At 36.2% G+C, this 24,809-nt stretch overlaps 2 protein-coding genes and 1 pseudogene across 2 annotated transcripts; 1 reads left to right on the forward strand and 2 right to left on the reverse strand.

Annotated features, from left to right (window-relative positions):
- Positions 1-6,040: 6,040 nt before the first annotated feature.
- On the forward strand, positions 6,041-11,060 carry LOC113327028 (annotated as a pseudogene).
- Positions 11,061-12,996: 1,936 nt separating this feature from the next.
- Positions 12,997-14,037, reverse strand: LOC113326502 (uncharacterized acetyltransferase At3g50280-like). The gene has a single exon (XM_026574220.1). It carries the CDS (start codon positions 14,035-14,037, stop codon positions 12,997-12,999), a length of 1,041 nt encoding a protein of 346 aa, XP_026430005.1.
- A 7,377-nt stretch (positions 14,038-21,414) lies between these two features.
- Positions 21,415-23,119, reverse strand: LOC113326001 (uncharacterized acetyltransferase At3g50280-like). Its single transcript, XM_026573819.1, has one exon. It carries the CDS (start codon positions 23,051-23,053, stop codon positions 22,220-22,222), a length of 834 nt encoding a protein of 277 aa, XP_026429604.1. The 5' UTR covers positions 23,054-23,119; the 3' UTR covers positions 21,415-22,219.
- Between the last annotated feature and the right edge of the window lie 1,690 nt (positions 23,120-24,809).

Consider the following 24,809-nt stretch of genomic DNA (forward strand, 5'->3'; position numbering starts at 1 on the left):
TGTTGTTGTTTTGGAAGGTTCCGGAAAATTCCGGAACATACTAAAAATCCTCGGTGTAGAGAAAGACAAGGTTTTCTAGTTTAGGTTGATTTCCATATTTAGATAGGTTATCTAAAAAACATTAGGTTTCCTAGTTGGTTACGGTTTTCTTTTCCAATGGGACTAATACTTGCAAGTTTGTGACTCCTACATAATCATGTCTAGACTATGTGTTTGGACATGGAATTCTCAATGGAATTTTAGAACTTTTCTAGAGAATTAGAGAATACACAATGTAGTTCTCTAAGGTTTCTAGGGATTCCGTCCCACCTCTTGGGGTGGAGTTTTAGGGAAAGATAGGGACCATTCTTGGGTGTTGTAAGATACACCGTTGGTGTTTAAAGAGTACATCGTTATGGTTTTGGGGAGACGTGGAAGACATCGTTTAGTGAAGAGAAGATCGCCTTGTTCGTTGATGATGGAAGATCATCGTTGGTGTTGGAAGAGACATCGTTTAGAAGGAGATCATCTCGGTTGTATGAGATAAGTGTTATCTTGTTTGGTTAGACATTATTCGGTAATATTGGAGCGTTTTTTCCAACAGAGTTATTTTAAGGTTTATGATCAACACAATGTTGGATCATAGTTTGTTGATTGATTCGTCAATATTAAGTGTTTAATTCTCTATTTAGTGGTTCCATAATAATGATGAAGTCGTAACTGTTTTGGCGGATGTAGGCATATTTCCGAACGACGTTAAGTCTTGTGTGCTTTTCTTATTGCTTCTAATGTGTGTTTGCATCGTTAATCTTTCATTCTACGTCGATCCAAAGATCTAGTTTCTTGTGGGTTAGTTCTTGTTGGATTTTCCCAACAAGTGGTGTGGTTAGTTTGGTTATCTCCCACAACAAGTGGTAAGGTGAGCGTGGAGAGGATCGAAGTTAGAAGTGGGGATGTTCCGTTTTCTGCAAATAACAGAATTTTTTGGTTTTGAAGGATTTGATGTTTTCAAGTATGAAGGATTTCGAGTTATCAAATATTCGAAGATGCATAGATTGATGTTATCAAGCATTCGAGTTTGAAGGGTTTGATGCTATCAAATTTTGGGTATGAAGCAAGTTAAAGTGTTTCGGAAGAATGAAATACTTTGATATTCCACATTCGTTTTTGATGGTGCTCTACATCGAAGAATTTGATGTTACTTCTTGAAGCATATAACCCTATGCATTCCGCATAGATCCAAGTAAGTATTTTTGTAACCATATTTTGGTTAGTTGATTGTGTTTTTTACTTCGGTTCGTATGAGGCTCTTGTGGACTATTTTGGAAGACAAAGTTGTTTTCGTTTGGGTGTATTTGCTTCGAAAATCACGTTTTGATAAAGCAAGAGCATTGTGGTTGAGATACAAGTTTTGGAATGTATGTTTGTTGAAATAAAGATGACAATTTTTAGTGTGTCAAATTCTTATTATTGTTTCGGTAGAAGGGTACAAGTTTGATATCAGTCGTCATATAACACCCGGTATGGTCTTCATCACTTTCGGTATGATCTTCATCACTTCCGGCATGGTCTTCATCTCTAATACAATGCTGGAGATGTAAAAAAAACAACTTCCGGCATGGTCTTCATCACTAATACAATACCAACGATGTAAAAAAAAAATCTTTTGCAAAGTAAGGAGCCGACAAAGAAGAATTTGAAAGGGAGTAGGGAATATTTAGATTTGATTTAGTTTTTATTTGTTATAAAGGGTAGTTTGGTATTTCTTCCCTAAAAAACACCCCTTAGCAGGAACTCATTGGATAGGAATATTAATTCATATCCCCAATTTGCGCGTTCCAAATTAATTGTGACCCCTTAAGAAAAAAAAAACTGGAATCTCTGTCATGATTTCAAAATTTTATTTCAAAATTAATTGTGATACATTTTTTTAGAAGGCGCAATTGGGGGATACCTCCACAAATTGGGGGATACTCAAAGTTAACTAGGATTGTATTTAGGAAAATTAGGCGCAGGTCCGAAAAATAAATAATATTCTCGTTGTGAGGCCCTAGATTATTTTTAGTTTCTGTAACACCCATAATTATATGAAATTTTGAACAATTACTGCATAACGCGTTATGCATCCTAATTTTTCAAGGGTATACTTGGAAACGCAACTTGGATATAACATATCTATAAAACCGCGCCTTGGAATTTTACAAATTTTATATCGTTGGAAATCTTTTAAAGAGAACTACACTACGATTACAAACAACAATATTAAAATTTTATTTTTCACGAAAAAATCGGAGGTGATCATCATTTTAGGGAAAAATTTCGAAAACTAACTACATATTTGTTATGCAGCCTCTAAAAAAGTTGCATAACACAATATGCATACACCACAAAAGATGCATAACACGTTATGAAACCATATATTTGTTCATGCATCAATTATTTTGGTTATGCAACCACTAAAACGCTGTATATGCCTGAATCCAACAGAAAAAGCAGATGCATAACGAATTATGCAACCATTTTCTCGATTGCATATCAAGTTATGCATCCATAATAGGTTATGTAGCCATTGTTTTGGTTGATTTTAGTGCGTACAGATAAAGTTAATGCATAATGCATTATGCAACCATATTTTCTGCACTGCATAACAAGTTATGCAACAACTTTTGTAGATGCATAACAGGTTATGCAATATTTTTTTATTGTTGATTTCGATACTAACAAATAAGTTGATGCATAATGTTTTATGCAACCATTTTCTGGGCTGCATAAGAAGTTGTGCAACAATTTTTATAGATGCATAACAGGTTATGCAACAAATTTCATTGTTGCATAAATGATTATTCAACCACACCTATTTACTTCTATCACTAGAAATTACACCATTGCCTGCAGTTTCTCACCATGCTTCAAGTGCAACCCAGCTTCCTCTATTCAAACTTAGCCAACATAGAAGCACATCTATACAGCACCACCAACTCAACAGTATCACCAGTTTCACACATAAAATATTACATCTTGCAGCTCATGTCCATAATCTCAGTTCAACTTCAACTGCACCACTGCACAAACAACACCACTGACTAACTATAGCAGCAACAAACCTCCATTCTGGACTCTGAAACCACCACCAACACATCATCATACTTTTCTTCTTTCACATAACACAAGCTACACTACAACCAAGTATTCACAACTCAGTCATAGCTACAGCTGACTCTAGAATGAGCACTACCATTTAATACCACCAACTACGTCTGAGTCTCCAACTGCAGGTGCAACTCCAGCTTCACTGCCTCTTTCATCTGCACATGCTCAACAAGCACCAACTACATCTTCATGCAATCCTGCAATGCATGAAAATTCCATTTCCTGCTCTGCAACATCTGTATCAACATTCTCAAACAACACCTTAGTCTTCTACATTGCAAAGTCCCTGCAATCTACAACCATTCATCTCAGACAAACACAATCATTCAGTCCATTTTAACCATCACCAGAAGCTGCATCAACCTATATTCAAACCCTTGCTGCTAAACTCAAATCCCATACCACCAATTGCAAACATAAACTCGAGGCATTCCATCCTTCCATACCTGCAAGTACAATAGCTTCAACATCAGACTTCAAACTTCTCAGTAACACCGAAATCATACTCAAACACCACCGCCATATAGACCCTAGTTTTCTTCCCTCCCAGAATTACGAGATTCAACTACTTATGACAGTAGAAACCCTAATTTCGGATTCTTCGTAATAACCAACAACCCCACAATATGAGTTGAACCCATCTGTCGCGGATTCAATCCATACTCAAATATTCTTCAAATGTTCAGAAATCTGTTCAACCCCTTCTTCAAATCATCAGAGATAATCATTCTCAAAACCCAAACGATACTCTTTATTTTTGAAATCCATTGGAATGGGTCTGTAAAGTATTATTCTTCGAAAGAAAATCTACAATAAAAACTCGTTTTCAACCAAGGTTTTTTAATGAAATTCAAATCCCTGTTACGAACAAGCTATGGTTTTTATAAAAATTTCTTCTTAAGTCTCGCTTAAAATCACCAGATCTGATAACATAAAGAGTAAAATTAGAGAAGTACGAAGAGGATTCTTCCTTTTTGAATTAATTTGTTGGTGCAGCTTTGTTTCGATTTCGCTTCTTGACCAATCTTTCTACTTTTTTATATATCTCCATATCTTTTTTTAATTCTAAAAAAAACGGGTCTCCTAATAATTTTTTATAAATAAATGAGTGTGCCCCAGAATTTTTCGGACGGTGGGTTTCACAGTGACCAAAATCTATAAAATGGGTGTGGTAGTAGTTTCCACATTGTATTTTGGTTAAGGAGTCATTCTTTTTAGGTGTGAAATAACCATATTATCCTTACCTTAATAAAAATTAAAAAGAAAAACTAAAAAGCTACTTTAGTATCCCCCTTCACTTTTCTTCTCCATCAAAAAAATCACACAAATCATGATGAAAAAATCATTTTGAGTAGCGATGAAAATTATGATAATCAAAATGATTTGAATCAAAACCATCTATGTTATCAAAAAAAGTCGAAATTGTATTTAAATAAAAAAAATCGAATTTGAATTTCAATAACATGTTAATATTCGGTATTGTCTTGTTGGATGAATACAATACCCGAAAGTACTTTCGGTATTGTTTTGTCGGATGAATACAATACCAACAGTGGCTCCGAAAATGCAAAATTTGATTGAATTAGTGCTCGAATTGGAATTTGATTATCTGAAAAAGGTTACAATTAGGAGTCATTAAAATGAATTTAAACACCTTCTCATATCACACAAATCTTTCAAAATCCTTCTTCTTTTTCATCTAATAAAAATATATTATTTGAAGTATCCCCCAACACACTTGGATAAGGGGTACTTCAATTACTTCATAATTATTTTTTTCAAAGTATCCCCAGTTTATGGAGGTATCCCCAAATTGTGCCTTTTATTTTTAACATAAGAACATAACAAAATTTTAACTTCATCAAACAAAAAACAAAATAAAATAAAATGTTAAAAAAACTCCATCGTTCAGTTATTCTAATTAAAATATTTTGAACTTCAAAAACCGGAAAAATAAAAAAAAAAATGTTAAAAAAACTACATCATTCAACTATTCTTAAATTTCTAATTAAAGTATTCTAAACTTCAAAAACCTTCGAAAAATGAAACAAAATAATCAGGTCTTACCAAATATTCTAAGCTCATAGAAGAAGAATAAAGAAGACTAGATATGTGAATGTGAATTTGGAGTTGAATGGAGAGTATTTATAGAACTTAAAATTCTAACCGTTGGATGACAAGGATTTACAGCCCTCTAGATGTAGCCGTTGGAGCTTTTGTGTCAAACGCTGGAGATTTATAAAGACTCTGGCGCGTGAAATACTAATGGGCGGTTTTGCCACAAGCGCCAGCGTTGGTTCCAAGCCCGTCCGGCTTTCCTTTACGCGCGCTACATGTTCCATCACACTCAACAAACCAACAAATTAACAAATTTCAAGTTAATCTGTCATGTTCCGCCAGCGTTGGTTTATACATCCATTTTTCATGTTTGTTGAGACCATAATAAGATCAAAATCAACAAACTTCAAGTTTGTTGAGTCCATTGGAAGTACTCTAACTATTAAATTGACAGACATTATTTAACTCAGAGTGGTGTGACCGATCTGACTTAACCCCGATGATAATGCCCGAATGACCATTTTGCAATTGGATTATAGCTATATGACCATTTTACAGATCCAGTGCTAAAAGCAGGACCATTTGATACAATCCCCTTTGTAAATGGATTCTAGCTGTATGACCACATCGTAAATCGGGACCATACTGTAAATCGGATGTGCTAATAGTAGGACCATTTCATACGATTCCCTTTTAAAAAAGTTTTCACAAAAACACATTCTTCAATTACAAAACCCTGTCTATCCAACGGTGATCTCGTATATACTGAAATTTCCATACAACCATCTTCACAAAGATACCTTTTCTTGAAAGCATAACAGAGATTCATCAAAACAAAATTTCTAGAAAAAAGAGTCCCAATCCAACACAAGAACAGAACAAAATTTTAACTTGATCAAACAAGAACAAAACATATATATATATTAAAAAAGTCCATTATTCAACACATTCGTATTAAAAAAATCAAAAAATCAAACCTTCAAAAACGTAAACTCAGATCTTTGGACCCAAAACCCATGTCTAATTCTCTCTAAAAATTGTTCTAAATGGAGAAATTTCTGATTTTCTTAGTTCTGTTTTGCATAATAAGTAATGGGTTATGTGAAGATCAGATATCATCAGAAGCTCCATGGAGAATGCATACATTGTTTTCAGTAGAATGTGGAGATTATTTTGATTGGCAAACAGTGGGTCTTGTTCATAGTTTCAAGAAATCTAAACAACCAGGAAAACTTACTAGATTACTTAGTTGTACAGATGAAGAGAAGAAAAGTTATAAAGGAATGGATTTGGCACCTACATTTGAAGTTCCATCAATGAGTAGACACCCCAAAACTGGTGATTGGTATGTTTCTTTCCCTGATCATCATTAACTATTTGCATTTGATTGATCTTCCTTCCATGTCGTTCTTTGGTTTTGACTTTTTTTGAGTAAATGTACATCTGTGTTTAGATTAAGTGTTAACCGTTGGATGTAGAACTTAGTTAATGTTAGTCCACCGTTAGTCTTAGACACTCAAAGGGTCAGCTTTATGACCGGTTTTTGGACCATCTTCCTAGTCAACGTCTGTCAACTGTTAATCTTAGACCCAAATCAAAACTAGTAATTTTAGGATCCAAATGCCAAGTCATTTATGGGACTGGTAACAAAACAATTTTCAGAAATACTAGGCTTCAAGGAGCACAAAAGTAGCATTAGGGTCCTGGCAGCAATGGGAGGAGAGAAAAAATTCAATATAAGTTAACCGCTGGGCGTAGACAGAAACTCAAAGCTAGTCATTTTTGGGATCCAAATGCTTGGTGATCTTTACAGGATAACTAGTAGGGGAGCCAGGATAGTAGTCATAGGGAGCAAAATAGCATTTGGGGCCTAGCCATCGGAGGAGGAGGGGCAATTCCGGCCGTAGCCTATGCTCGCCTTGCCCAAAGGACAACTTAAACTTTTTTTTTTCTTTCGTATACTCTAAACTGGATATATTTTGAAAGTAAAACTTCAATTTTCTTGCTAAAAGGTAAATTTAGGAACGTTTTTGTATAGGTATCCTGCTATCAATAAGCCAGCAGGAGTCCTGCACTGGCTTAAGCATAGTGAAGATGCAAAGAATGTGGATTGGGTTGTAATTTTGGATGCAGACCAAATTATACGAGGTCCAATCATTCCTTGGGAACTTGGCGCAGAGAAGGGCAAGCCTGTTGCCGATTTATACGGGTACCATTGACAAATCTTCTTCTTTACCTGAACTCTCTGAGTATGATTACTGATATCTGTGTTTTCACAAAAGACTTTCTGTTTGTTCCGGTATTTGGTTGGATGTGATAATATTCTTGCCAAGTTACACACAAAACATCCCGAACTGTGTGACAAGGTCGGCGGGCTCTTAGCTATGCACATTGATGACATTAAAGCATTGGCTCCTTTCTGGCTCTCGAAGACGGAGGAAGTACGAGAGGATCGTGTTCACTGACCAACCAACTACACCGGTGATGTTTACGGGTTGGGTTGGATCAGCGAGATGTATGGATATTCCTTCGGTGCAGCAGAAGTTGGTGCCTTTAAATTTCTTTAATCCTTCCTTTGAATGATTTATATTCACATTTGTAAAAATCATGTTTTGGGTATAATTTCGTCTGTCATTTTCAGGTGGGACTTCGACACAAGATATATGCCGATCTAATGATCTATCCAGGTTATGTACCACTTCCTGGAGTTGAACCTATTCTTTTCCACTATGGCTTGCCATTTTCAGTCGGAAACTGGTCTTTTACTAAATTTGAGCACCATCAGGATGCGATTGTTCATGACTGCAACCGGCTTTTCCCTGAGAGCATCCACAGTCACGACCAAATTTGAGGACTATACTCAAATTTGGTCTCAAAACCAGCCGTAATGGAACGGACTAAAACCATATTTAGTCGAGATAATTAGGGTTTGGGACCAAATCTGGTCGCCAACCCAGACTAAATCACGTTATAGTGGGGCGGAGGTATTGTGAGCGTATGAATCCAGGCGAGAGTATAGTGAGCGCATCACACCGGGCGTTTATATAATCAACGTATGATATTGGGGCGGAGGTAAAACTAGCGTATGAGTGAGGCGCATTTATAAACACCGCCGGACCAAACGGATGTAATACATACGCCCCAGACCAAGCGTAATTGTCTTATACGTCCCAATGGGGCGCTGTTTTAATGTGCGCCTGGTTGGGGCGCTGTTTTAATGTGCGCCTGGTTATTTGATGTTTAACTTGTAGTGTCTAATTAAGTACAGTGCAATTAAGTACCAATTAAGTACTAATTAAGTACCAATTAAGCCAATTAAGTACCAATTAAGTACTAATTAAGTACTTGATGTTTAACCTGTTTTAATGTGCGCCTGTTTTAATAACACTTTAGCAATTAAGTACCAATTAAGTACAGTGCATGGTCCATACACTGTTTTATCCACCAACAAGACCACACGTCTTTTTGATGTTTAATTGTGGGGCATTACATGATTATACCTAATAACACTTTAGCAATTACTAATCAAACCCAATAATTAAACACAGCTCACCAGGCACACTTTGTATTTCCGTCCCACCCAGACGCACTTTATATTTTCGTTCCACCCAGACGCAATTTCTATCTCCGTCCCACCAAACGCACTTTCCATCTCCGTCCCGTGTCCGGCGTGAATTATACCTACGCCTCAATCAAGCGCGCGTTATACCTCCGTTTCATTAAGACGCATATTATAAACACGCTCCATCAGGAAACGTGGGTATAAGTTCCGTCCCGCATCAAGCGTGGGTATAAGTTACGCTTCACCAAATTTTGGTCTTCTCCCACTACGCTTGAACACACAGAATACCAAATTTTTTTGGCTTTTAGTCTGGCTTTTGGTATTTGGTTCGTCTCATGACTGTGGTTGCTCTGAGCCACCATATCCTAGAGAGGTATAGTCCTAACAAAAACTATTGCAAATGCATTAAAGTTAGGAAACTTGTCATTTTATATAGTTTATTTTCTCCAACTGTAGATTGTATCAATGGAATCTGACCCGAACAAAAGGCGTGGCCTGTTTCTGAGCATAGAGTGCATGAACACCATAAATGAGGCTCTTGTATTACACCACGCGTCGCGCGGGTGCTCTAAGCCAAACAGTTCAAAATATTTGAGCTTTTTGGAGAGCAAAGCTTTTGCTTTTCTCAGCCGGCCAAGATATTTAACTCACGGAAGTGCAAAAAACGGGAAACCTGTGGTACAACAGAATATATTCGACAAACCTGCAAAACCACTTCCAAAGATCCATACAGTTTTCTCCACCGAGTGTACCACATATTTCGACTGGCAAACTGTTGGATTCATGCACAGCTTTCGTTTGAGTGGGCAGCCGGGAAATGTTACACGGCTTCTCAGTTGTACAGATGAAGATTTGAAGAAATTTGTTGGTCATGACCTAGCTCCTACTCATTATGTGCCATCAATGAGCAAACATCCTTTGACAGGCGATTGGTAATACTTCGTTCTTTGTAGTTTAGGCCTGATTTTACTTGTGATCGAACAATAAGCTTAGCCTGTTAGGAGAATAACGTACTAAAGCATTCTTTCTTTCAATATATGAGATTTCAGGTATCCTGCAATCAATAAACCAGCAGCTGTTCTTCATTGGCTTAATCATGCAAATATCGATGCCGAATACATAGTTATTCTGGATACAGACATGCTATTAAGAGGACCAGTTACACCATGGGAGTTCAACGCTGCACGCGGACACCCAGTTTCAACGCCTTATGAGTAAGAAATGATCCATGACTCTAATATTATATATAAGTGTTTCTATGAATTTGTTGTAATCTCACTCTCTTCTGCATGTAATTAGTTACCTTATCGGATGCCACAATGAGCTAGCGAGGCTTCATACTAGCCATCCGGAATCTTGTGAGAAGGTTGGTGGTGTAATTATCATGCACATAGAAGATCTACGTAAATTTGCTCTTTTATGGGTGCACAAAACAGAGGAGGTACGAGCTGACAAAGCTCACTATTCGAAAGTTTTCACTGGGGATACTTATGAAGGTGGGTGGATTAGCGAGATGTACGGGTACTCATTTGCTGCAGCAGAGGTATGTTGGGTATCACTTGACCTTTTGATCTCCCGAAAATGGAAATAAATGTTATACTGTATATTGAAAGTGAAACCCGAACCTTGAACCCTGAACTCTGCACCTGTTTTTCCTGACGCAGTTGAACTTGAGGCACGTGATAAACAAAGAGATTATGATATATCCGGGGTATGCTCCTCAACCGAATGTCAAGTATAGGGTGTTCCATTATGGATTGAAATTTTCTGTTGGAAGTTGGAGTTTTGACAAAGCAAAATGGAGGGATGTTGACATGGTGAACCAATGCTGGGCCAAGTTTCCTGAACCACCTAATCCATCGACACTGGATTCTACCAATGTAGACACTCTTAGCCGTGATCAGCTGAGCATCGAATGTGGCAGGACCCTGAACGTAGCTCTTCGTTTGCATCACATAAGAAGGAACTGTTTGGACCCTGCAATGAAAGCCCCTCCAACAAACCGAGAGATCATAAAGGAAGTTACATTTTCACGCAAAATAGACGAAACACATGACGAGGTAAGCGATGATGCCCCAGCAAAGGATCAAGAATCAACTCATCCTATTGTAACAGGTCCCAATCCCATAATTAGTTCTTTCACTTTTCGAATGGTAGTTCTATGGGCATTTTTAGTAATGGGTTTCTTGATAATCATGTCAATGGTACTTTCTGGCCGTAAAGGAGAAGAAACAAAAAGTAAAGTTAGTCATCACAAAAACAAAGAGTAAGGAAGGTGGCCTTTAGACATTCTACAATTAGGCTTATAAACTGCGATGAGATGGAGGAAAAATCAGCCTTCCAAATGAATGCTGCTGAATCTGCATTCGAACTCTAGAAAGCTTGTGTCTGACAAACAGAAAAACTTTTTTGTACTTCTTGTTTGAATGTAAGTTGACCTCATATTACTAGTTTAGAGAAATTTTATTTCCATTTTTGTAATTCTTGATTTTATTTGAAGGAAATTATAATTTTCATTTCCAGTTCAAAGTTTTATATTTAGTCGAATTGAAGCAGTCCGAACTGAATTCCGCTTTATCATTCTAGAACTCCTATAATAGTGCTGACCTTGATGCAATAAATTGAAAGAAACTGCTGCACTGCGTTTTCTGCTTAATGTGAACTTGCGTCCAGTAAAACTGTCTCACATTTCTACTACATTCTCTTAATCGTAAACGGAGAATAAACAAGTCCCTAAAGTTGCTGAACATGACTAGCACTACTTAGTTTGTAGGGGCAAAGTATCACACCTCTTATTTGTATGCGAAGTTGTCACTTCATTACCAAGTGAAGCCGGTCGCACAAAGGATATCAAAGATGACATCACAAAGTCACACTAAAAGCATGAAGAGTCGTGCGGCAATGAAGAGTACGTGCGAGAAATATCAATGTGAGCGTGCGAGAACATCACACGTTAGATCCGAAAATAAGGGTTTTATTAGTTGTACCCCACTATATGTTAGCTAACATCCACTATGTAAACACATATATAAAGAGAAAGGCAGGAGAGAGAAAGGATTATCAAAAAGAGAGAGACATATTTTCCGAGGACACATTTTATAGAGAGAGACTTTATTTTCTTTATAATCTTCTTCGCCAAAAACTAGATTTAAAGAGCTCCAAATACTTATTAATGGAGATTCTAAATGTAATATTCATGTAATTACAACAATCACTAGTGAAGAACCATGGATGTAGATCACATTGATCGAACCATGTAAAAAATCCTTGTGTCTATTTATATTTCTGACATTTATATTAATAATTAGGCGATAAAGATGAATAGATTTAGAAATTATTAATGGGTGTTAGTTGTGGGATTTCCTACAACTACATGGTTAACAAGTCTTGGTACTTATAATTAGCTGGTCATGACTACGATGAAAACAACATGGTTAGCATGCATATTTATTTACGCGTATAGCCAACCAGGAAAGGGACCCACATGCCACATCTTCGCAAAACCCGTCTATAAGTTGCAATTTTTCGTGGACTCTTGAAAAGTAGGAATAAAAGAGTTCATTTTTACTTTTGGCTTCATATTGAATCATAGAGACAGCTAAAACCATCATGTTCTTAGGTATTGTTACCCTTGTTTTAGCTATTAATTTTCTCGCTTTTGTGGTTGAAAGCCGGATAGTTGCCGAAAGGATGGTTTTGGGAGATGTTGAAGGTGTTCAAGTATCCCTCAGTGTTGGAGATGAAGTATCCTATTATGGAACTATTGGAGATGAAGGATTATATAGGGGAGCCATTGATATAGGTGTTACTGGATATGGGGAACATATTGAGTTCGGTACTTAGCGGTTGTACCAGTCGTGTATTTGTTGGTAACTAATTAAGGCGTGCTTAATTGAGTTGTATTCTTTCATTAGCTGTGGCTACAAACTCCATGATTTTATTTACCCAGCCATCCATCCATTTGCTTTTGTAAGCACAGATTTTTTTTTTTTTGTAATACATAAAGTGTGGTTTTAATGAAGATCGTGGATGGTTAGTATCACGTACCACCAAACGACTTTAAATTGTTTGTTGAATGTTTATCAAAGTTTATAAAAAAGGGCTGCTATGTTAATTTTCATTAACTTATACTGAGATAACCAGACAACAATGCAAAATCCGCAAAGGTGAGGTAGATGCATTGAAGGATAAGCTTAAACACTTGGAGTAGATAAAATGGTGACATGATCCATGAATTCTTTATCTTCCTATATAGCCTGCATAATCTCACGAGACAAACAAACTTCAAGGTCTATACTTCCTTCAACCACTCCACGACTCGGTATAACCCTACCATCGTAGTGGCTAGAACACCCAGTCCGCACTGCAACAGGCTTGCCCCAACCAAAATCATTGTCATACACATTGAACCTTGGAGATCCTCCTGACACCAAAATGTTCTTTGGGGGTGAAGAATTACCAGTGAACATGAAACTGGGTTTCACCGTCCATGATTTCCAAATACTTAGAACGTTGTCGTTATCATAAGACACGATCACTTGGTTTAATAACAAAGCTGCCCATCCAAGTCCTTTTTCAAGTAACTCACCAGCCTTAGCATTTGCCACACCATGCTGGAGCGAGTTTCCGAAGTATGCTTCGGGCATAGGTGGATTCATCCTAGATCTGTTACCTATCGATAACCAAAAACTGGTCTCTTCATTTGGATCTAATTTTCTAGCACGAGTCGTGGCTAACCAAACATGAGCAAACAAAGCTTGTAAAGACGAGACAGTAGTAGTAATACTACTATCACTGATCTCTAAATTAGCCTTTGTTTTCAATCTGGCGATGCTTTCTTGCTTAAAATTAAAAATTCTCTCTTCAAGTGGACTAATATTATGAGAATATCTCTGTGGAAGGAGTTGGAATGTGGAGATAGGGATGCGAATTGGGGAATCAGTGTCGAAAAAACAGCGTTCAAGGATAGGTTGGCATGAGAGAAGACCAAACCCACCTCCTCTAGAAATTTCAGCCCATGAAGCTATGAAATGCCAAAAAGATGTTCCATCACAGACAGTGTGGTTCATGCTGCATCCAATGAATATGCCGTCAATCAATTGAGTTACCTGCACCGAAAGCAATGGATGAGACTGACCTTCATGGTTTAACACCCCGTTAAGAGGAAAGAACGATTTGTGCACTATCTGGAGATCTTCACAAGATGAGTCGAGGAGGTCAGATGCTGTTATGTCGGTAGTGGCACATATGAATTCTGCACCTGTAGAGTTCTTGCAATCTATGTACATAGAGATGGTTTCATCATCATCATCTTCATGTTTTCTAATTGCAAGGGACCGGCAAGAGGATAGAAGTATTCCAGTGTCTCTGATAAAGAATTTTTCAGGTGATTGAACACACCTACTGGTTTTTCCTCTTGGTGCTGTATATCAGTGAACAGAAATCCTCTTTGCATATACTGAAACAGAAGCATGTTAAGATCCCATGGATTTAAGTCAATTACATCGACTCCGGTTGTTCCTTCTGCTGGCTGACTGCTAGGATGAATACATGGTTGAATTGAATTGGTTGAGATATACCGGACTGTTTCGTGAGTGAACATAATCTAACAGCAGAATTGTTAATGGAAAAGGGATTTGTGTCTTCGGTGATGAAAGAAGAGGGAAAAGAAATTAGTATATACTTATAACTCTTACGTTTAGATATTTAGGAGGAATTCAATTTAATTAGGAGAATAATGTTTTAATTAAGGATCTTCAGTCACAAGCTAGCTATACTTCTTCATTTCCTTTACAAGGAAAAATAATTGATACGAATATATCTCATGCATGCGGCACAAGATATGAGAAAATATTCCTCACATGCAACGTGAATTCTAATACTCCCTCAAGTTGGAGCGTCCGGAGGATATGTTAACCACGCCCCCGACTTGCCAAAATTTCGTAGTGCTTCAGCTCCTAAGGATTTCTTTGAAATGTCAGCAAGTTTGTCTTTAGAAAGAAATGTAATGCGACCATATTAATTTGGACGAATTATCTCACGAACTGATGAAATGGCCATCAATTTCAATATGTTTTGCCGGTTCATGGGAAACGAGATTTTATCCCTCACAAAGTCCGGCATCTGTGGTTACTACATAAATTGCGACCCAAATGCAAAACATCCTCCCAAGTGACAGTGGAGTTGATTTTGCATTTAACTCTGAAAAGTTCCTGCCGGACGATGACCTCAACAATTTTTTTTTCTTCAAAAAATGGGCTATATATCCAAAAAGGTGTGTTTCCTGGGCCAAATAGACGGGTAGAGATTTCGTCTGGGTCAAATGAACAGTGAAACTTTTTAATTGAAACTAACCTAATTACCCTTACCTTTCTTCTTCCTCACTAGATAATATCGATCTCTATCTCTCAATTCTCCACCGTTTCCATTACTTTCTTCTTCTGCTCTCTGCTCTCGATCTTCTCTTTCTCAACCACCACCATCATCAACTATAAGCAGATCTATCAGCACCACCATCGACAATAACTACAACCACTATCACCATCATCTACAACAACTACAACCAACACCACCACCTTCCTCCACCACCGCAACCATCAACAATACTACAACCACCACCATCAGCATCTACAACAACTACAACCAACACCTTCCTCCACCACCGCAAACATCAATATCATCGTCAACATTGATATCACCACCACCACAAAACACCGGCAACCCTAATTAAATGGAGAGTTCTCAAATTCATTCAAACCAAAATTAGTGTTTTCTCTTCCATCAATTTCACTTGTGAGTTTCTAGATCCTAATTCTTTTTCATGATTTTATTATCAGAACTCATCAATTTCACACGAATTGATGTTAACTACCTTAATTTTTTGAAATGAATCATTTTTATGAGTGAAATTTCATTATGTTTTTTTCTTCTTGTTTAAATCTAGCTTAAAACATGATTGAAAATGGTTTGGATTAAACTAGTTTCATCTTGGTTTAAGTTTTGTAAAATCCAGTTTGAAATTCATTGAATTTTGTTTGTATGTAACTAGTTTCATCTAGGTTAAGCTTATGTAAAGTCTAGTCTGAAATTGATTGAATTTGGTTTGGATGAAATTGGTTTCATCCTGTTTTGGATGGAGTTGAAATTGTTGAATTTGGTTTCACCCATTTTAAACAACCATGCAACTGGTTTCATCCTATACTAAAATTGGGTTGAATTTGCTTTCACCCATTTTAAACTAGGATGAAACCGGTTTCATCTATAGGTAGGATGAATCTATGATTTTTGAATTAGATATCACTCATTGTAAACAAGGATGGGTTTCATCCTATACTAAACTGGGTTTCATTCTAATGATTAGGATGAAACTGAATTTGGTTCCATCCACATTTACATTAGGATGAAACTGGCTTCATGCCATTTTAAATTGATTTAAATTGAAATTTGTCTCCCTACAAGCTTAAAATAGGAGGAAACCAATTTCATCATTTCTTAGATTGAATAGAATTTTGTTTTCATCCATGTTTGAACTAGGATGAAACCAGTTTCACCTAATTCAACAGTGGATTGAATTTGGTTTCACCCATGTTTAAACTAGGATGATAATAGTTTCATTTAATATTACGTTGGCTTGAATTTAGCTTCACCTATGTCTAATATAGGGTGAAACTGGTTTCATTGTGTGTTAGATCGGGTTGAGTTTAGTTTCACTCATTTTTAAACTCAGATGAAACTGGTTTCATCCAGTTTCATGTTTGGTGGAATTTGGTTTCGCCCATGTTTAAACTAGGATGAAACTGGTTTCATCTAATGTAATTGTTGATATGTGTGTTGTTTCCGTGAGGATTATGATGAATTTTAGTTAGAAGCAGCTATTGCAGGATTTGAAATAAAGTGATGAGATGTATGCAACCAGTGGAATTACAGGCTATGCCTTGGCGTGGGATTGTGTTGAAGTTATGAATGAGCTGCAGCTGGTTATGAAGTAGTTGCAGGGGTGATGCTGAAATGAGATTACTGTGATGTCAAGTGGACTGGTTGGTATTGCAATGGAATGAACGCAGGAGATGACATTACATATGTGCAGGTGATGGAAGTTGTGGTTGGCATGAGGTAGAGATGAAGGATCTGCAATGGATTGAAGTTATTAAACTATGGCAGTGGAGTTGTTGCTATAGCACTTGGCCTGGAAAAGAAGGTAGTGAACTGCAGGTGGTCTTGTAACTGCTTACAGGGAAGCTGGAAGGATTTTACAGTTACAGTGGTTGAATGTTGTACAAGCTCTGTTTTACGTACTCTGTTTTTTGTTGTACAAGCTCTGTTTTGCTGTACAAGCTATGTTTTACGTACTCTGTTTTTTGCTCTGTTTTACGTACTCTGTTTTGCTTGCAATTAATTCGTAAAACAGAGCAATTAATTCTGTTTTTTTTTTCTTTCTGTACTCTGTTTTTTTTTTGCAAATTACTCTGTCCTTCTCCAACCCAGTAAACATTTGAAGAAGATAGGGACATATTGGTCTGTTCCAATTAATTCATAAAAAATATTCTGGGTGAAATAACCAAATTGGTTATTTAAACAATATATTTCTGATTTTTGGTTATATAAACACTATCTAAACCTAGAAATCTATTTTACCCAGAAATTCTTGCTTTTGGTCTTTTTGACCAATTTTTTGTGTGTGTGTGTTTTTTGTCTACTGCATATTGGTTCTTGTTTGAATTTAAAATTGATCTCATTCACTTGTTCAGAATTCATGGATCCGGTCACCATTTTTTCCGCCGTTCAACTTCAACTTGTTAGCAAGTCCCCCCTATGTTACCTCACATGGTCAGCACTCCTTCGTTAACAAGTCCACGCAATATATAAGCATTCCAGCTCTATATGATCGAGATTGAATCTGAACGTGGTTTGCATTGCACATAATATAGAATTGACAACCAGGATAGGACCTACATCCCCATTGAACCTCTCTATAAATTGCAATATTTCTTACCGCCAGCGACACATTTTTGTGAACTCTTGAAGAAAGTAAGAAAAAAGTTCATTTTTACTTTTGGAATAATCAACAATTTACTGAGAGTTGAGATCTACTCACTTATCATTCATAAACAACAAGTTGATCTATCAAAATTTAGACAGCCTAAATTATGCAATTAAAAGAGTAATCAAAAGGATATTACAAATCAAATTTCATTAAGTTATGGAACATGACCAGCAGGTCCAGCAATACTTAGATAATAAGTCCACGCAATATATAAAATTCATATGTAAGCAAACCAGCTAGATATGAAGCATATATGATCTAGATCGAATCTGAACATTGTTCGCATTTCACATAATTTAAAGGTTGATCATTGGACCTCTCTATAAATTGGAATATTTCTCTCCGTCTGAGAAACATTTTTGTGAACTCCTGAATAAAAGAAAAAAGTTCATTTTTACTCTTGGCTTCGTATTATGGTTAAAACCAGGTTCTTAGCTACTGCTACCCTTTTTCTTGCTATTGTTATTTTTCTCGCTTTAGTGGTGGAGGCAGGAAAAGCTGCTGGTGGAATTATTGGTGGATGTATTAGAGGGTGTCATGTTAATAGGAGGGAAAAAATGGATTTGAGGAGGTAAAGAAATCTCAAAAATTTCGGTCAATGTCCGGTCCATGTCGAAAATATTTCATTTCATCTTAAATGCCAAATCTAGCCTTAATACCATCTTTAGTTTCTTACCCGCATCCAAAGAAACCTGAGAACCTAGCGACAAAAAAGAGAAAAAAAATCGAAAGAAACTAACATCAAAGTTAATTAGTTTGAATATGATTCAAACTTTTCATTGATTGATCTTTTTAGTGTGTATAAATTATTACTTTGGAGAATAAGAGGAACCCCGCTTGATGACAAGCTTTCGTTTCGTTCGTTCTCAGCCTCAATGTACTCATTCAATTAACGCGCCACTGGATTAACTTGTTTTCGTTAGTAACATCAGCCGATGTACCATTTTCAGTCAAGAAATCCGACTGCTTCCTTTCTTCTTTAGCTATTTATATTCCCTCTCTTCTTTCAGTTTGTTATATTAGTTCACGAGGAAATGCAAGAGGGTATCATGATTTTAAGTCAATTGTAACAAGATTTACTGCCAGTACAAAAAAAACACTCATGTATGATTCTGATGTGGATGTGGATTTCGCAAAGGTAATTAGGAATTTAGGGTTCATACGAAAACGGGAGGGTGTAATTGATTTTAGATTAGTTTGGTCTTTCTTTGTAAAAAAGGAAGGATATTATAGACATTTCAGTACTTATTAGAAGAGTCAATCCCTCTTCTAAAATTTCAATTCTCTCCCTTTAATCTTTCCCTCCCCAAACCCGTTCTTTCCCTCCTATTACCAGGACTCAGAGGGAGGTAATTAGTAATTGTACCGGTCGTGTATTTGTTAGTATTTTTTTTTTAACTAAAGCGTGTTTTGGCTTCTCTCATGTCATTAACCTTTGACAGAACTGCTGTGATTTTCTTTTTATTGATAGATCATGGGATAGATGAATTTCGATCTCAGATTGTGAATATCACATATCACTACACGAATTTAATGTGATTCAAATTGTTTGTTGAACAAGGATTATAAATGCAATGATAATGTCATCTTTCTTTTTATTTTTGCTATCACCAAATATTATAAAGCCAGGTGAATGAGGGATAAGCCGTTAAACACTTGGAGGAGAAAAAATGGCGACAGGATCCATGAATTCTTTGTCATCCTTTATAGCTTTCATAATCTCCCGAGACAAACAAACTTCAAAGTCTATACTCCCTTCAACCAGTCCACGATTCGGAATACACAAAATTGGTCAAAAAGACCAAAACACAAAATTCCTGGGTGAAATAGATTCTTAGCTTTTGATACTGTTTATATAGCCAAACATCAGAAATATACTGTTTATATAGCCAATTTGGATATTTGGCCCAGGAAAATTAAAATAAAAAAATATGTCTTACCTAAAATATCCCTAACCTTCTAAACTCTTCTTTTCAAAGAGAATTTATTTCTCTTTTCAAAACCTCCCCGTCCCGGCAGAGCTCGTTTATTCCTCACCTGCAGAATTCGATCAAAGTTTCAGAGCTCGTGTCTTTTTCAGATCTGGTTGATCAATCATGGTGATTAATGATTGTTGAATAGTTTGTTGAATCGAAGTTTCAATTGGAGTTTCAACTGTTGAATCGAAGTTTCATCTAATAGCGTCGAACGGTAAAATTCAATTGAAATAATTTACGATCAATGCAGATCTTTTCGATTCAATCTTTTACTTTCGATTTCACAGAGTTCCAACTCCATTGCATTTTACTCATCACTAAAGTTCTCCTAAAACTGCAACATGATTTAATAACACTCATCAGGGAAGGCATAACTTTATATGCATAACAGGTTATGCAGATACTCTAAACAATGCATAACTTGTCATGCAGTCAATGTTGGATCTGCATAAGATGTTATGCAGTTAAACAATGTGTGATGCAGGGTATGCTTAACCAATATAATAAGGTTTTTTATATGCATAACAAGTTATGCAGATACTCTAAATAATGCATAAAAGGTCATGCAGTTATTTTTGGATCTGCATAAGATGTTATGCAGTTAAACAATGTTTGTATTTTAACTGCATAAGCAGTTATGCATAATAAGTTATGCAGTTCACCATGTTTGCTTTTACTGCATAACCAGTTATGCATAATAAGCTACGCAGTTCAGCATAGTTGCTTTTACTGCATAAGCAGTTATGCATAATAAGCTACGCAGTTATGCATAGTTGCTTTTACTGCATAACCAGTTATGCATAACAAGTTACGCAGTTATGCATAACGTTATGCATAACTTGTCATGCAGTCAATGTTGGATCTGCATAAGATGTTATGCAGTTAAACAATGTGTGATGCAGGGTACGCTTAACCAATATAATAAGGCTTTTTATATGCATAACAAGTTATGCAGATACTCTAAATAATGCATAAAAGGTCATGCAGTTATTTTTGGATCTGCATAAGATGTTATGCAGTTAAACAATGTTTGTATTTTAACTGCATAAGCAGTTATGCATAATAAGTTATGCAGTTCACCATGTTTGCTTTTACTGCATAACCAGTTATGCATAATAAGCTATGCAGTTCAGCATAGTTGCTTTTACTGTATAAGCAGTTATGCATAATAAGCATAAGCAGTTATGCATAGTTGCTTTTACTGCATAACCAGTTATGCATAACAAGTTACGCAGTTATGCATAGCTGCTCTTACTGCATAAGCAGTTATGCATAACGTTATGCATAGCTTTTTTTACTGCATAACCAGTTATGCATAACAAGTTATGCATATATACTCTAAACAATGCATAACAAATCATGCAGTTAATTTTTATATATGTGCATAATGTTTCATGCATTATTTATTTTGGCTTCATAATGTTTTTTTAGATGTTATGCATTAAAACAATAAGTGAAGCAGGGAAGGCGTAAAAACCCTTTTATATGTATAACTACTTATGCAGATAACCTAAACAATGCATAACTTGTCATGCTGTCAATGTTGGATCTGCATAAGATGTTATGCATTAAAACAATAAGTGACGCAGGGAATGCTTAACAAAAACAATAACACTTCTTATATGCATAACAAATTATGCAGATACTCTAAACAATGCGTAACAGGTCATGCAGTTATTTTTGGATGGTTTCTGATGAATCTGCTACTGTTGATGGTTAGGAGACGGTGGAGGAAATCGATTTCTGATGGTTTTTGGTGTAGGGAAACAGTGGACGAATTTGTTCCTCTTCTAGTTTGTGAGAAGATGAAGACGAAGGATGTTGGCGGTTTTCATCTGAAGAGAGAAGGAGAACGTGGTTTTGTTGAGGAGACGGAGAACGTGCAGTTACAAAAGGGTAATTGGGTCAGTTTCAATTAAAAAGTTGAACTGTCCATTTGACCCAGATGAAACTTCTACCAGTCCATATGGCCCAGAAAACTTGTGTTTTTGGCTATATACCCCATTTCCTGTTCGGAATAACCCTACCGTCGTAGTGGCTAGAGCGCCCAGTCCGCACAGTAACAGGTTTGCCCCAACCAAAATCATTGTCACACACATTGAACCTTGTAGATCCCCCTGACACCAAAATGTTCTTTGGGGGAGGAGGATTACCAGTGAACATAAAACTTGGTTTCACCACCCATGATTTCCAAATACTTAGAACTTTTTCGTTGTCGTAAGACATAATCACTTGGTTCAATAACAAAGCTGCCCATCCAAGTCCTTTCTCGAGCAATTCACCTGCCTTAGCAGTTGCTACACCATGCTGCAGCGAGTTTCCGAAGTATGCTTCAGGCAAAGGCAGATTCATCCTAGATCTGTTACCAATCGATAACCAAAAACTCGTCTCTTCATTTGGATCTACTTGCCTGGCGCGAGTTGTGGCTAACCAAATATGAGCAAACAGAGCTTATAAAGACGAGACAGTAGTAGTACTGCTTCTGTCATTGATGCTGATTTTTCGATTAGCCTTTGCTTTCAGTCTTGCAATACTTTCTTTCTCAAAATGAAAGATCCTTTCTTCAAGTGGACTAGTCATTCTAGGAAATCTCTGCGGTAGAAGTGGGAAAGTGGAGATTGGGATTCGAATTGGGGGATCAGTGTTGAAAAAACATCGTTCAAGAACAGGACGATCTAAATTAGTAGCACCTCTAGAAATTTCTGCCCATGTAGCTATGAAATGCCAAAAAGATGTTCCATCACAGACAGTATGGTTCATACTGCATCCTATAAATATGCCATCAATCAATTTAGTTACCTGCACCGAAAGTAATGGAAGAGATTGACCTTCATGGCTTAACGCACCGTTTAGTGGAAAGAAACATTCATGAACTACACAAGGATCTGCAAAAGATGAGTCAAGTACATCGGATACTGTTATATCTGCAATAGAAGATACGAATTCTGCACCTGTAGTGTTTTTGCAATCTATGTACATAGAGATACTGGTTTCTTCATCATCATCTTCATGATTTCTAATTGTAAGTCGACCGGCAAGAGGATAAAAGTATTCAAGTGTCTTTGTGAAAGAATTTTTGAGGTGATTTATGACATCTGCAGGTTTTTCTTGTTGGTGGTGCTGCGTATCATCTGTGAACAGAAATCCCCTTTGCATATAAGGAAATGGAAGCATTTTAAGATCCCATGGATTTAAGTCGATTATGTCGACCTTAGTTGGTTCTGCCTGAATACATGGTGGAATTGCAGTGGTAGAGACATACCTGACTGTTTCGTGATTGAACATGATTATCTTTCGAATCTGATCAAAATACAATCTGTCTGTGGAGTTGAGAGATAGATAGTGAGTTTTCAGCTGTGAAATGAAGAACACAAGAGTTGAATTTTGCAACTTGAATAATGTATTTGTCCGATAATTACTGGCCACCTGTTTGATTGGTAGTCTTTTTTTTTTCTTCTTTGACTGCCAGCTTGATGAGAAAACAAAGGGACAGAAAAGATAAATAAACTCTTATATTTAATCATAGGTGCTAATGGGGGACACCAATACACTAAGGGGTTGTAACAAAATACAAATTTAGAAACTAATATAGAGTCCTAAAATTAATATAAATGAGTGAGTTTAGTCCAATTGATCTTTTCAACTGTCTGGTTGGTCTTTTTTTTTTTTTTATTACTGCCTGGTCTTAGGGTTTATATTACCTTCCAAATTTGATGCATATAATACCCTTCTGTTTCTATATATATATATCACTAGAGAATAAATCATTTTCAGATTTACTTGCTCTCTCATTTTTGGTTTTCAGATCTACTTTTTCTCCTCTCGATTTTCTTTCTCTGCTATTGCTTGTGACGAAGATTTTGTGTTTTTTCTTCTCTCCTATTATTGAAGATGACGAAGATTTTGTGAGGTTTATTCTTTGATGATGTAAAGATGATGAAGATTGATAACGTTTCTCTGTTGCTGTAAAGAAGATGAAGATTTGATAAAAGTAGATATGCTGCGTTTTGTTGATTTGATGATTCAGAACGGATTACAAAGATTTGTTTCATTAATCTCTGTAAAACATGTTTTTGTTTTTCGATCTGATATTTGTTCTTCGAATTCAAATGAACTTTCATTTTCTTCTAGATTTTTGTTGTGTGTTCATTTTAAAGAATGAACTTTGTTTTAGATCTTCAATTAGTTTGTTTTTTATTAGATGTTCATTTAAAGAATGAACTCTGTTTTTTGTTCATAATAATGAACTTTTAAGTAGGTGTTCACTTGAAAGAATGAACTTTGAATTTTGTTCATACTAACGAAGTTTTGATTGGGTGTTAATTTGAAAGAATGAACTCTGTTTGTTATTCATAATAATGAACTTTCATTAGGTGTTCATTTGAAAGAATGAACTCTAACTTTTGTTCATAATAATGAAGTTTGATTGGGTGCTCATTTGAAAAAATGAACCCTCTTTTTTGTTTTCATAAGAATGAACTTTTGATAAGGTGTTCATTTGAAAACATAAACTATGTTTTCAGATTTGATTTTTAAGAATAATGAATTTTTTGTGGTGTGTTCCATTTGTAGGAATGAACTCCGATGCAGATTTAGAGATGATATCGTAGTTCATTTCTTTATGTGAAACTTCATTTTTTAATTAGAAAGTTGTTATGCAGGTATGTAATATAAACTTAAGATTTCGCTGAATATAATGAAGTGCAAAGTTTTTCATCAAACAGAATAAACTCAAACCTACAAAAATCACTACCAAACACCTGATAGTTCATCAAACAGATTGAACTCCTACAAGAAAAAATTAGGAAGTTCAAAGTTCATCAGAGAGGATGAACTTAAATAATTACGGAAATTGACACGGAAGGGTATTTGGTCCATTTAATATTTTCAAATAATTATGGACTTAACAGAAGAAAACGCATTTTTCCGCTGGACCAAACAAACTTGGGACCATCTAAAAAGGACAATGGTAATTTCCCCAATAATACTTATAAGATCAAATCATCCCAACCGATTGGATTGGCAATTTGGTACCCGTATT

The sequence above is a fragment of the Papaver somniferum genome, unplaced genomic scaffold (genome assembly GCF_003573695.1).
Source record: "Papaver somniferum cultivar HN1 unplaced genomic scaffold, ASM357369v1 unplaced-scaffold_10, whole genome shotgun sequence".
Classification (NCBI taxonomy): Eukaryota; Viridiplantae; Streptophyta; class Magnoliopsida; order Ranunculales; family Papaveraceae; genus Papaver; species Papaver somniferum.